Consider the following 12,724-nt stretch of genomic DNA (forward strand, 5'->3'; position numbering starts at 1 on the left):
CATGTAAATATACCACCAGAAAGAATCCCACGTCTGTGAAATCGCAACCACACGCCTTTTAAAAGAAATTAAAAGAAAAAGGAAAAATAGGAACCGCATATTTATGTGCTTACATGGCATTATCAGCCCCAACAAGTAATCAGACAGACCAATAATTACAAGCCACGTGTCAAATCATTCAACAAAATCTTCAATTTCATTGGATGGATTATATTACATCACCATCCTCATATTTATATATCAGAGCTTATATTTCACTCTCTACTGAACTTCCTCTGTGTTTATCCCATCCGCCATTGCAGCACCTCCAAAGAAGCTCCCTCCATCCATGGCCGCCGCCGCCGAGATGGCTCTCGTGAAGCCTATGTCGAAGTTCTGCAGCAGAACTCCTGAATTCGGAAGCCCTAGAACGAGAGCAATTCCATTCTCTTACTCCAAATTCACCGCCATTAAAATGTCTGCGACTTCCTCTCAATCACCTCCTAAGTCTTCGAAGAACGCTAGCAAGGCTGCGATTAAGGAGACGCTTCTGACTCCGAGGTTCTACACGACTGATTTTGATGAGATGGAGACGCTTTTCAACACCGAAATCAACAAGAATTTGAACCAAGCTGAGTTTGAGGCTTTGCTCCAGGAGTTCAAGACTGATTATAATCAGACGCATTTTGTGAGGAATAAGGAGTTTAAGGAAGCTGCTGACAAAATGGAAGGAGCTCTCAGACAGATTTTTGTGGAGTTTCTGGAGAGGTCTTGTACTGCTGAGTTCTCTGGGTTTCTTCTCTACAAGGAGCTGGGAAGGAGGCTTAAGGTATTGCTTATGAATTTCAGAATGAATTGTTTCTGTGGAGAATTGTTTGGAAATCCTGTTTATAGCTGTATTGTTTGTTTTGACAGGATGGTCTGTGATTCTGAATTGTTTTTTTTTCCATAGTACTTTATACTTGAAATCTCACCAAAATGTCTTTGAAAAGAGTTTTGAGAACAAATGCAGAGATTAGAGAACTATTGATTACACAATTGTTTAAGAAGTGATGACTAAATATAGTTTGTGGATTTTGTAAGGATAATTTTAGGAAGTAAGAAACCATAAATCTAGAGACAGAAATGAAGTCTGACTTCAAGTTACACCAACATTGTTCTGTAGTAACCAAATTTAGTTTTCATTCAAGAGAATTGATGGTATTGTCCTCTGTTCTATTGTTCTATTATACTGCAGAATTGCTTCTGAGGTTCCAAATCATGATCTGATTTGTCACTTTGAAATCGCATTTTATCCCTTATATGTAATTTCAGCAATATGGATGGTATTTTTCTATCTCACTTTGCCAATTGTTTTGATGTGTTTCAGAAAACAAATCCAGTGGTGGCTGAGATTTTCTCTCTGATGTCCAGGGATGAAGCCAGGCATGCTGGGTATGTACTGATTTTATAACCTCAAAAGCATCACATAAGCTTCCTTTATTGTTATTAAATTTAATATGATACTTGAACTTTCATATTTATTTTCAACTTTGCATAAATATTTATTTTAGCCTTTTAATACTAATATTTCAAGTATCTAGCGTAAAGATTTGAATGCATTTGAAACCCAAATATTTACATCCAGCTAGTTTTTGATAATTGTGCTTGTTTCCACCATTCTTTATCATGATTTTCATCTTTAAGGATTATTTTTTATTATTTTTAACTTTTTTTATAAGAAGAAAACATTTGAATTCATAGCCAAATTCCTAAAATAAAAACAAGTTTTTTAAAACTACATCTTTTGAGGTTACAAAACTTGGCTTGAAGTTTGAAAGCAGTCCTAAAAAGTAAATATCATAACAAAGAAACCAATATGGAGAGGTAGTGTTTATTTATTAGCTTAATTTTCATAAACAAAATAACCAAATGGTTATTTAGCGTAGCTTTAGTTAGTATAGTACATGTACCAGCATTTCTCAGGAACAAAGTATTTTGATGATGTACCAAAATGTAACAAACGTCCAAGTTTACGAACTGAAATAAATTCAAAATATTATATGAAGTGAATGTACAAATCCAAATGATTTGAAAGTTTAATCATAGATTAAGAATAAGTAACAAAAATGTCTTTAAATTTGTTACCGTCTTATATCTTTTGATACTAACGTACCATTCATTGCAGGTTTTTGAACAAGGGTCTATCCGATTTCAACTTGGCATTGGACTTGGGATTCTTGACAAAGGCTAGAAAATACACATTTTTCAAGCCCAAGTTCATCTTCTATGCAACATACTTGTCTGAGAAAATTGGTTACTGGAGATACATAACCATTTACAGACATCTCAAAGCCAACCCTGAGTTCCAATGCTATCCCATTTTCAAGTACTTTGAGAACTGGTGCCAGGATGAGAACAGGCACGGTGATTTCTTCTCTGCATTGCTCAAGGCACAGCCTCAGTTCCTCAATGACTGGAAGGCTAAGTTGTGGTCTCGATTCTTCTGCTTATCGGTAATTCACGGATACTCGTTCTTACTGAAATTCGAGTAGAGTTCTACATTTAACAACAAACAACGGAAAGAAGAATGTTTCTGTTTTTGGTAATCTGTTTTTGAATACCATGCTTATTTACTAACATTTTTCTTTGTTTTTAGTCTAACTTTGAAAATGTTTTTGTCTTCATAGTCAAAGTTTTTTCAGAAAAAACCTATTTTAATAAAACACGAAACGAAAAACAAAATTGTTATCAAATATGGATCTGGTGTACTGAAGTTGACTTAAATGTTTGCCTTTTTTGTCTTGATGAAATATTTTGCAGGTGTATGTGACAATGTATCTCAATGATTGCCAAAGAACAGCATTCTATGAAGGAATTGGACTTAACACTAAAGAATTTGACATGCATGTAATCATTGAGGTAAGTTTGTTATCTACACATTTCATTCATTAGCCATGTGCATCTTCTAAGGGATAATTTGGGATTGTTTCAAACAGAAAATTCAAAGAAACTGTTCCTTCAAATTTAGGTCTATTTTAAACCATGTTCTAGCGGTCAACAATATATATCTGCCTAGTTAGAAGAACAAAAAAACTGAACTGTTTCATGACTAAACGTTCAACCAATTCATTTTACTTCTATTAATGCAGACTAACCGAACAACGGCAAGAATTTTCCCGGCTGTACCAGATGTCGAGAATCCCGAATTCAAGAGGAAACTGGACAGGATGGTGGAGATCAACGAGAAGCTGATTGCTGTAGGAGAAAGCAATGAACTTCCATTGGTGAAGAACTTGAAGAGGATCCCACTTGCTGCAGCATTAGTATCTGAGGTTTTGGCTGCGTATTTGATGCCTCCAATTGAATCTGGATCTGTTGATTTTGCAGAATTTGAGCCTCAACTTGTGTACTAAATTTTTGTACTTAGCTTATCTCCACTCATCTTTTTAGTATGTCAAGTTTGAATGAGTGTAATCTGTTATGTAATGTTTGTAAAAAAATCTCATCACAAACATTGAGTAATGAATTGGTCTTAGTTAATGAGCCTCCTTTTCTGCTGCAGCTTATTTTGATCTTTCAACTTCTAAATGTCCTATGTAATCAGGCTTTCAATTCTATTATTCTATTGAGAAATCGACTAAATATAACAAAATATTTCTAATATAAAAGACTCTTTTTAAATAAAGAAAAATGAGCAAACTTATTTATAAATATAACAAAATGTCACTATCTATTAGTGATAAATCGCGATAGACTTATAGAAGTTTATCGTGATCTATCAATCTATCAAATTTTCCTATAATTGAAAATATTTTTAGTAGTTTTACCATTTAAAACAATTATCCTAATATAAACGTAATATTAGCAATAGTGAATTTAAACTTATTTGAAAATCTATCAATATTGATATTTTATTGATATTTGTATTGATTGTATTTCCTTAAAATTAAGATGTCAACCTTTTCTTTTCCCTTGTAATTGAAAACCTTGATTGTAGTCCTAAATTTTGCATATATAAACAATTCCAATCTTTATCCATCTCTAGAGCTAATTTTAGAGTGAGGATGTAAGCATTTTTTTTAAGGATCGATAAATTTATAGTTAGAATTTAAGTATATTTTTTCCGTTGAGTTGGGTTGATTAATAAGTTCTTTTAAAATTTTCTTGAATTTAACTGCCGTTTCGAGTGATTAAAAAAAATATATTTTTCAAGACTTCATTTTCATTTAAATTGATAAAAACTCCTTAAAATAAATGCACACCTATATTTGCCGACTTTTTCTAAAAAAATATTTTTATATATAAGTTTGTTTTGTTTGTTATGTAATAGAAATGTTTTGGCAACGGTGGTGGTTGGAGATGGTGGCTGGAGGCGGTCACTGGAGATGGTGGGCAGAGGTGGTCATTGGAGGTGTGGTTGGAGTTTTTCATACAAATTAGAGAGAGATTAATCATTAAATACTCAAACTTTATTTTCCTAAAAGTTGGTTTCGATTGTCTATCCTAAACCAACTTATTTTGTAAAACTCATTTTTTTTCAAAATCCATTTTGAATGGTTGCCAAACACATAAACTTTTTTTTCGAAATAGTCTTTTTTTTTAAAAAAAAAATTAATCACTTGAGAAAGCATTCCAAACACCCTCTAAATCAATTTATAAACAGTATTTTAACCTAAGTTTTATTTTTTTTAGAGTATAAATTTTATCATTTTTTTTAGAGTATTAAGTTTTATCATTTTTTTTATTTGAGTTGAAAATAAATTTTCAATTCCAATAGGTAGTTGGATGAGGTTGCTCCGTCCATTGGGCTTGAATTTGAGGACGTTGGCAAATCCAAATGGGCTAGGGCATTTTGTTGGAGGAAAAGATATTCCTTGATGACAACCAATATATCTGAATGCATGAATTCAACTTTAAAGGAAGCACGCAAATTACTCGTTATTAGCCTCCTTAAATCTATCCGCAGTTTGGTTCAAAAATGGTTTTACAAACATCGTAGTCATTGGAGTTTCCAGCATTTTGAATTGTCATCGTATGCAGAGAACATTATTTGATCAGCCTTAAGTGACAGTTGGTCAATGGATGTAAGTGTTCTTTTATTTACACAATATTTGTATTCAATTGAGCCTATTGTTAATAGTAAACATTGTAAGTTTATCGACTTTTTTTTTTTTTTTTTTTTTTTGCAGTTATATCCCATTAACCAGTATGAAGTTGAAGTGCATGATCGCTCAAACTAATTTGTTGTTAACATTCTGAATTGTACTTGCTCACGTCGGCGTTGGGACCTAGACATGATCCCGTGCTCTCATGCATGCATTGCATTGTCTCGTAGGAACCTTCAACTGTAGTCATCCGCACATGATTTCTATCGTGTTTCCAATCCACGTTTGTTTTACAGAAAGGAAACGCGGCCTATTGGCAATGTTCAATAACTCACTGCAATTCATGCAGTTGGCAATGATCCAGTTCTTCCTCCTAATGTGAATCATCCAGTTGGGAGGCCTAAGAAAAAAAGAATCACGTCTTGTTTAGAAGACAAAGCTACAGTCCTCTGTAGTCCGTGCGGTAAGAGGGGTCTTAATCGTAGGTCTTGCAAGGATCCATACATCATTGAATGCACTTATAGTGTTATATTTTTTAGTATTGTTTTTCTTTACTTCGCAGTTTGTTTCCCTCTTCAAACAGTTCTTTAATGTTCAAACTTAATGGCATTTATGAAAGGAATTTGTTATTTGCATTGATATTGCGGTTTGTTATCTTACTTTTATGTTGGCAGTTCAGTCATTTATAAAACCTAAACCTAATTTATGTTGGTAGTTTAGTCATTTGTATTATTCAGAATGAGCATAATTGAGCTGGACGTTTTAGAATTACAGTATGTTTATGAAATAAATCCAAAATATTCACATTGTATACCAAAATGGTAATGATATAATCTTTTTTTCAAAATCTATTTTGAATGATTGCCAAACACTTAAACTTTTTTTTCGAAATAATCTTTTTTTAAATTAATCACTTGAGAGAGCATTCCAAACACACTCTAAATCAATTCATAAATAGTATTTTAACCTAAGTTTTATCTATTTTGTTTTTAGAGTATAAGTTTTATCATTTTTCATTTGAGTTGAAAATAAATTTACAATGGCAATAATTAAATTAGATTTCATAAAAAGAACTCTCTTTTTAACTTAATTCAATCCACGCACTTAAACACCTGTGCCATGTTGACAGCCAAGTCCCACATTGAAAACTTGGGGTAGAAAACTACGGTATTTAAATAGAAAGAGGAAGTTAATGGAGCACGACCTTACTTGAACAGGATCTGTTCTATAGGTTGTACAACTGTGTCCTTGAGTTCTAAGGAGACAAGAACCAAAGTCTGGTGGATGAATTGCTCCCTTGTGACTAGAGCGTGATTAATAACCTATGGGCCTCGGTCCGGTGGCTGTAGAGGATCGTTCTCAGCAGGCTCCAACCTGCTGGGATGGTTGCAAGGTTGTCTGACAGACTTCCTAACTTTTTTGCTCCTCATATAAGTTTTTTTCTTTTTTTTTCTCTAAAACAAATTTGGGTGCTTCCGTTTTCTGTGTTGCTTGGATGGGGGATTTGAATTTATGCTACTGTTATGTGGTTTGGTGTGAAAAGATTAGAAAGATGGGGGAGTTTTACTTGGATGGTGGACATTTGGTTTATGCTTGTAAGGTGTTTGATGAAATGTCTCCAATATCAGAGGCTAATTCATAAGGTGTTTCTGTTCTAATTTTATGTGTTCCTTGAATGGGGGCTCGATTTTCTGCTACTGCTATATGGTGTTGTGTGAAGAGAAGAAGGATGGGGGGTGTTTACTTATTTGGTTTATGCTCGTAAGGTGTTTGTTGAAATGTTTTTTCTTCTTTTCCATTCTTCCGTCGTCTTTGCATTTGTCTGGTGTTGTGAGTTATGTAGTCAGTTACTTCATTTATCTAAATTTGGTTGTACTTATATCAGAGTTTGTTTTATGGTTATGTAGATTTTGTTAATTAGTTGTGAGTTATTTCATCTTTGCACTTGTCTGTTCCTTTATCACTATGATGTGAAGAAGCTTGTTGTGGTTATCACATTCCATGTTGGTCAAGTGATGCGTTTATGGTGTTTCTAGTACCCATAATGTAGAAGGCAGTAGTTTTCAATGAGGGTTGGTATGTAGAATTACACCAAAGCTCAACCCTAGAGTAGCCATGACACCATTGCTTAGGTTTTTCGCACTTGAAACACCCTAGATTATCTATGATTGACACGTTTCATACTTTTATTGATATCTCAAATTGATTGTTGGTTTTTGGATGGTATGTAAATTATTTTTTTCATTCATTAACTATAGATCACTCCATTATAGATTCAGAGTTAGACTCTTATGCATTATAAGGGAAAAGTTGTATCGTGGATATAATCACGAAATGCAATTTAATCTTTCACGAGTTGTCCATAATTATGTTAGATCAAGTGCAAGTAAATCCTTCACGAGTTTTCCATAATCATCTATATTTGAATATTTCATTATGATTCCATATGAAAGAAAATAGCACCAATGAGTTTCTAATCACAATTGCGCTTGTTTGTAGTAAACCCTATGAAGGAAATCTCCTTGTTTTTGTGATTTATTGAATTATGATTGGACCAAAATTTCAATATGGGTGCGTAAACACGGCTGTATTTCAAATATCTTTCACTTCTTAATTTCTTTAAAATTTTTATTCAATAAAATAAAACATTTAGGGTCTATATTGCTTGATAAACAAAGTAAAAACAAAAATTTGAAAACAAAGAATTCAATGAAAACAAGGTTGTATCAAGTGATTCAATGAAAATAAAGTTGTATTTTTTGTTTTAGATATGTGTTTAGAAGCAGATTCAAAAATTGAATTTTAATTTAAATCGTTGTTTTAAATGAGTTTGATACTATATTTTATAAACCATAAAACTAATTGTGCCATGGACTAAATTTTAAATTGACTATAAATTAATTTATGAAAATGTTTTATGTTTAAAAAAATTATGTTGTTATTTTGTAAAATTATATAATTTATAATACATTACACCATAGGAGTTTTTTAAAAAAATAGAAAAATAAGAAAAACTAATAGAAATCATAATTGTGATATCTTATGTAATATTCACATAGGATATCACAATTTTAATCTTCTTTGATACAGGCTAGTAGAAATCTATCATGGTCGATCAATGATAGAAACTAATAGAAATATACCATTGATCAATGCTATAGATGTTTATCTGTATCTATTAGTGTTTTTTTTGCTATTTCTATAACTAGTTTGACATTTTTTTTTATCAATAAAAAATTTCCTCACACAATACTTATTTTAATTTTGATACTACACTTATAAATTATATATGTTTAATTTATAATAACATTATTAATAAATATAATTATGTATTTTAAAATTTAAAATTCAAAATCTAGTTATATTATAAATATAAAAATGTTATTTTTGGAATTTACACTATTTGAGTTACAGAATCTGTAAATAATTTTCTGAAATAGAATTGAGATTATTTTAAATATATATTTGTTGAATTTAATGAATCTGAAAACATAAAATAGAATTTGATTTGTCAACCATATAAACCCTTGTTAGGGTGTAATTATTCATAAACGTATAAATTAGGATTTGATCCACAATCCATGTTTAGAAATTAGTACAAAGATGCTTAAATAACCTTTTCTCTGGGTACTAATTTTAAACTAATATAGAGTATCTTCAACCACCAAACTCAAATATTTCATAAGTTATATATTAGTTAATTGTTGTACTAAAAGTATTAGGGGGCATTTGGGCCCCCTATTTATGGTTGGGTGGGTAGTCTATAATAGCCCACCCAATGTTTGGGGCTCAACTAAAATAGTTGGAGCCCAAACGCTCCTTTAAGTGCTTGATTATTTTGGTCTGTTTCCTTACTTTCCCTCGTTTTCCTTACTCCTATACGCTCGATTATTTTACTCCGATTACTCTATCCTCAATGGCTCATCACATGTTCCTCGATGCACGATCACTCAATACCTAGTTTCATGGTCACTCGATACAGCTGCAATTGGCACGTGTATACTCGATCATATCGACGTCATACTCGATGCTCAATTACTTTATACTCAATTATTTTGAATTCAAAACATGGTTAAAGGTCACTCAATACCCAACTTCATGGTCACTCGATACGCTTGCTGTAACGACCAGATTCTTACATAATAAGGTCTGACCATTACGACATGCATACTTAGATTTTCTATTATGGGATGCATTTTGGTAAAAATTTCAAAAAAAACACATCTAAAATTTTATGAATTAAGTATCAAAACTATATAAAAGTTTATTTTAAAAAAACACCAGGATCCTTAAACATTAGCGTAGTGGAACAAAATGCCTATATGAAGAAAATAGTGAGTTTGATGGTTGGCCACTTGAGCGACGTCTAGTCATGCCACCTACGTTGTGTCCTTACCTACAAAGTCTGTAAAATAGGATGAGTATATAATATACCCAGTAAGTAGTTCTCACTTAAGGTAGTGACCAAATTCACAGTTACATGCAACATATCATGAAAACACATGATTGGGACCCAAAATAAACTTATAACAGCATGAGGTGGTCGGTTATGCTTCCAACGTAAGTTCCTCCGCCCTGGTTGGAAGATATGAGGACTTAAACGAAAACTAACTCATCTTATGATTAGTGGGTTATGCAATCAGTAGGGTTAGAGTCGCATCTAACATTAACCAATAGCATAAACGTAAGGTTGGACTAGAGGGGTGCAACCATACATACATTGCTAGTCCCTAGCATAAACATAACGTAAGATTGGGCCTAGAGGGGTGCAACCATACATGCTCTGTCAGCTCTGGAAGCATAACCTATACCTAATTAAAACTTGATCTTAACATAATCGTAAACAAACATAATGCATGTGGTCCCTTGTAGAGAAACGTGTTTTAAACATGTAATGCAACATAACAATAAGAACATAATAAAGCAACATATCAAAGGTACACTACTATAAAACACTTAAAGAGAAGGTGAGATAAACTACTTACCTTGATTTGGTATGGTTTAATATATTTGATAAAAATGCAAACAAAATTTTTTATTGATAAATTATTAGTAAAGTGAATGAACTTAACGATATTCTAAAACTGCAAACTTGATAGAAGGCCGAAAGAGTAGCGTGCAATAGGGGTTAAGCTACGTGCCAAGGTTGTGAATGAACTTAACGATATTCCGGAATTGCAAATCCGACAGAAAGTGAAGCTTATGAATATCATATTCCGCAGTGTGTATAATACAAAGTGTTTTTTGTCTGTTCCAGTGGATATGAAATTGGAGTATTGCGAGCTGCTTCTTCTAGACAACGCCTGGCCAACTATTTTCATCACCTGCTTTTCCATGTTTAATTTGGACATATCTATGACCTGTACTTTATAATATTTTTTTATGTTTGACTCCGTACTATTTGATGAACATGAATGTGATTTGGTTTTCTTTTTTTGTTGTTTGTGAAATTTCTCTATCTCTACATACATTTATGTGTTGGGTAATGATTAATATCCTTTGAAGATAATGGAATTGTATTTGTTGCATGCTCACGAAATTTGATACGTCAAACAAGGTTAAAATTGGTGGAATGGACAATACAACATTCAACACATTTTATACAAATTGGTGGAACAAACAAGTTTATTTAGGTTCGTGAAAATATGATATTTTTTCATTTAACATTTTTTCCTTTGATATATAGAAAAGTAGAATCAATTGTGATATATGCTAAGATAACATGCATTTAGTTTATATATTGTTATAACCAGCTATTATAATAATCTGCATCTCAAACACAAATTATTATAACCCAGACTATAATAACCTGCACAACAAACATAGACTATTATACTACAGACTATAATAACCTGTATACCAAATCAGACTACTATAACACAGACTATAATAACCTGCACTCCAAACACAGACTATTATAACACAGACTAAAATAATCTGCATCCCAAACACAGACTATTATATCTCACAGACTATTATAACTCATAGACTATAATAGCCACGGACTATTATAACCCACTCAGTACCCCAAACGCCCTCATAGAGTTAAATCAATTTATAACTCAAATAATTTAATTAGATTTCCTAAATTGAAAATTTGGTCTATATTATTGAAATGGAAGAGTTTTTTTTTTCTTCTTCTTTTTTTTTTTTTTTAAAGTTCAATTGGGGTGGGGAATTTGAATACACTCATATGCCAATTGAGCTATGCTCAATTTGACGTAAAAAATTAGAATTTAGTCCTTATAATTTATATTATATTTAAAATTTAATCTCTAGCGACTACTATGACGATTTTATTAAATCATAAAAACTATTTATGAAGTTTTATCAAACCATAAATACCAAATTCTAACTTTTAAATAATGTGGACTAAATTCTAATATTTTCCAAAATTATAGGGATTAAATTTGAAATTTAACTTAAAAGAATTATCTTTTGACCTATTTCAATCCAACCCATATCCAATTAAATATAAATACCTATACCAGTAATATTGATATTAATAACATGAATCTAATATTAATGATTGTGAATTTAAACTTATTCGAAAATTTATCAACATCAACATTTTTTCGGTATTTTCATATAATTAAGATGTCAACATTCTTTCACATTGTAATTGAAAGCTTTGATTGTAGCCAGTGGTGGAGTAAAAAATTTTATATAGGGGACGTTATATGTACAAGTCTAATAAAAAAAAAAAAAAATCTATAAATGAATGTAAAAAAAAAAATATTCATACTTCAAATATTAATTAATTTATTACATTACAATTACCCTCTACAAGTTTTCTTGTTTTGAAATTGATTTAACTCTTCACTTACTTCTGGTTTGAATAGATAGTAACATAAACATCATTTGAAATACTATATTCTAACTAATTAGAATATTCACTTAACCAAGCTATATTACATTGTCTTGACTTCTTACCAAAAATTTTAAGTGAAAAAGTATGATTTCGAAGTTGACAAGGACCATTTAGTAAATATGCTACGAACTTGATCTCGAATATTATAATTATAATAATAAATTTTGGTTCTTAGACCAGGATATGCAACTAGTTTTTCTAGATTGATTTTTGTATAAGATCAATCAGAATAAAAAACATTTTTCTTCTTTGAAGATGATACCTCTATCGTCTTTATTGTTGTTTTTCTTTTATAATATCTCTCCATAATTTTAAATTAAATCTATAAAAGTATTAATAATAAGAATATTACATTCCATTATATAGATTTAAAGGCATAAATACTTAAAATCTAAGAAGATTTTAAAACTTACTTGTCAAGTTTGTATATCTATACGAATGACAGTAAATAATCCTTTGCTTGAACTCTGAAATTAATTTTAAAAACCTATAAGAGTAGATGTGAATGTAAAAATAATATGTAAACAAACAAAAATATATAAAGTGTAATGTGAATATAAAAATTATGTGCAGAAAATGAACGATATCTTTTTAATCGAATATTCTGAGATGAAAAGTGAATTTTGAAAAGAATGTAAAAAGTGTATAAACTGTCCAATCTTGTTACTTATAAAAAAAAAAATATTGTTTGATTATTTATTAAAAAAAATGGTAAGTTATTATAGTCTAAAGAGGAATTGGAGCGTATGATAGAATTTAAGGTTGCATTCTGAAAAATGGCAAAATT

The 12,724-nt window shown here is 31.1% G+C and overlaps 1 protein-coding gene and 1 non-coding gene across 2 annotated transcripts; both read left to right on the forward strand.

Moving 5' to 3' along the window:
* Positions 1-210: 210 nt before the first annotated feature.
* On the forward strand, positions 211-3,501 carry LOC150030602 (magnesium-protoporphyrin IX monomethyl ester [oxidative] cyclase, chloroplastic). The gene is made up of 5 exons (XM_090309487.1): positions 211-808; positions 1,349-1,413; positions 2,147-2,474; positions 2,782-2,880; positions 3,111-3,501. Exons 1-5 carry the CDS (start codon positions 329-331, stop codon positions 3,372-3,374), a joined length of 1,236 nt encoding a protein of 411 aa, XP_090165613.1. The 5' UTR covers positions 211-328; the 3' UTR covers positions 3,375-3,501.
* Positions 3,502-6,265: 2,764 nt separating this feature from the next.
* LOC120074832 (small nucleolar RNA U3) lies at positions 6,266-6,474 on the forward strand. The gene has a single exon (XR_005481111.2). It is a non-coding gene; the product is annotated as a small nucleolar RNA U3 (small nucleolar RNA).
* The last annotated feature ends 6,250 nt before the right edge of the window (positions 6,475-12,724 follow it).

This window comes from Benincasa hispida, unplaced genomic scaffold (assembly GCF_027475165.1).
Source record: "Benincasa hispida cultivar pf3 unplaced genomic scaffold, pf3_genome.v1.1 HicScf18, whole genome shotgun sequence".
NCBI classification, from domain to species: domain Eukaryota; kingdom Viridiplantae; phylum Streptophyta; class Magnoliopsida; order Cucurbitales; family Cucurbitaceae; genus Benincasa; species Benincasa hispida.

Bases quoted from the DNA above. Each gene is read 5' to 3' on its own strand.
- LOC150030602 (XM_090309487.1), top strand. From the start codon at position 329: ATGGCCGCCGCCGCCGAGATGGCTCTCGTGAAGCCTATGTCGAAGTTC. The intron at 2,475-2,781 runs GTAATTCACGGA...AATATTTTGCAG, and splicing joins CTCGATTCTTCTGCTTATCG to GTGTATGTGACAATGTATCT. The intron at 2,881-3,110 runs GTAAGTTTGTTA...CTATTAATGCAG, and splicing joins ACATGCATGTAATCATTGAG to ACTAACCGAACAACGGCAAG.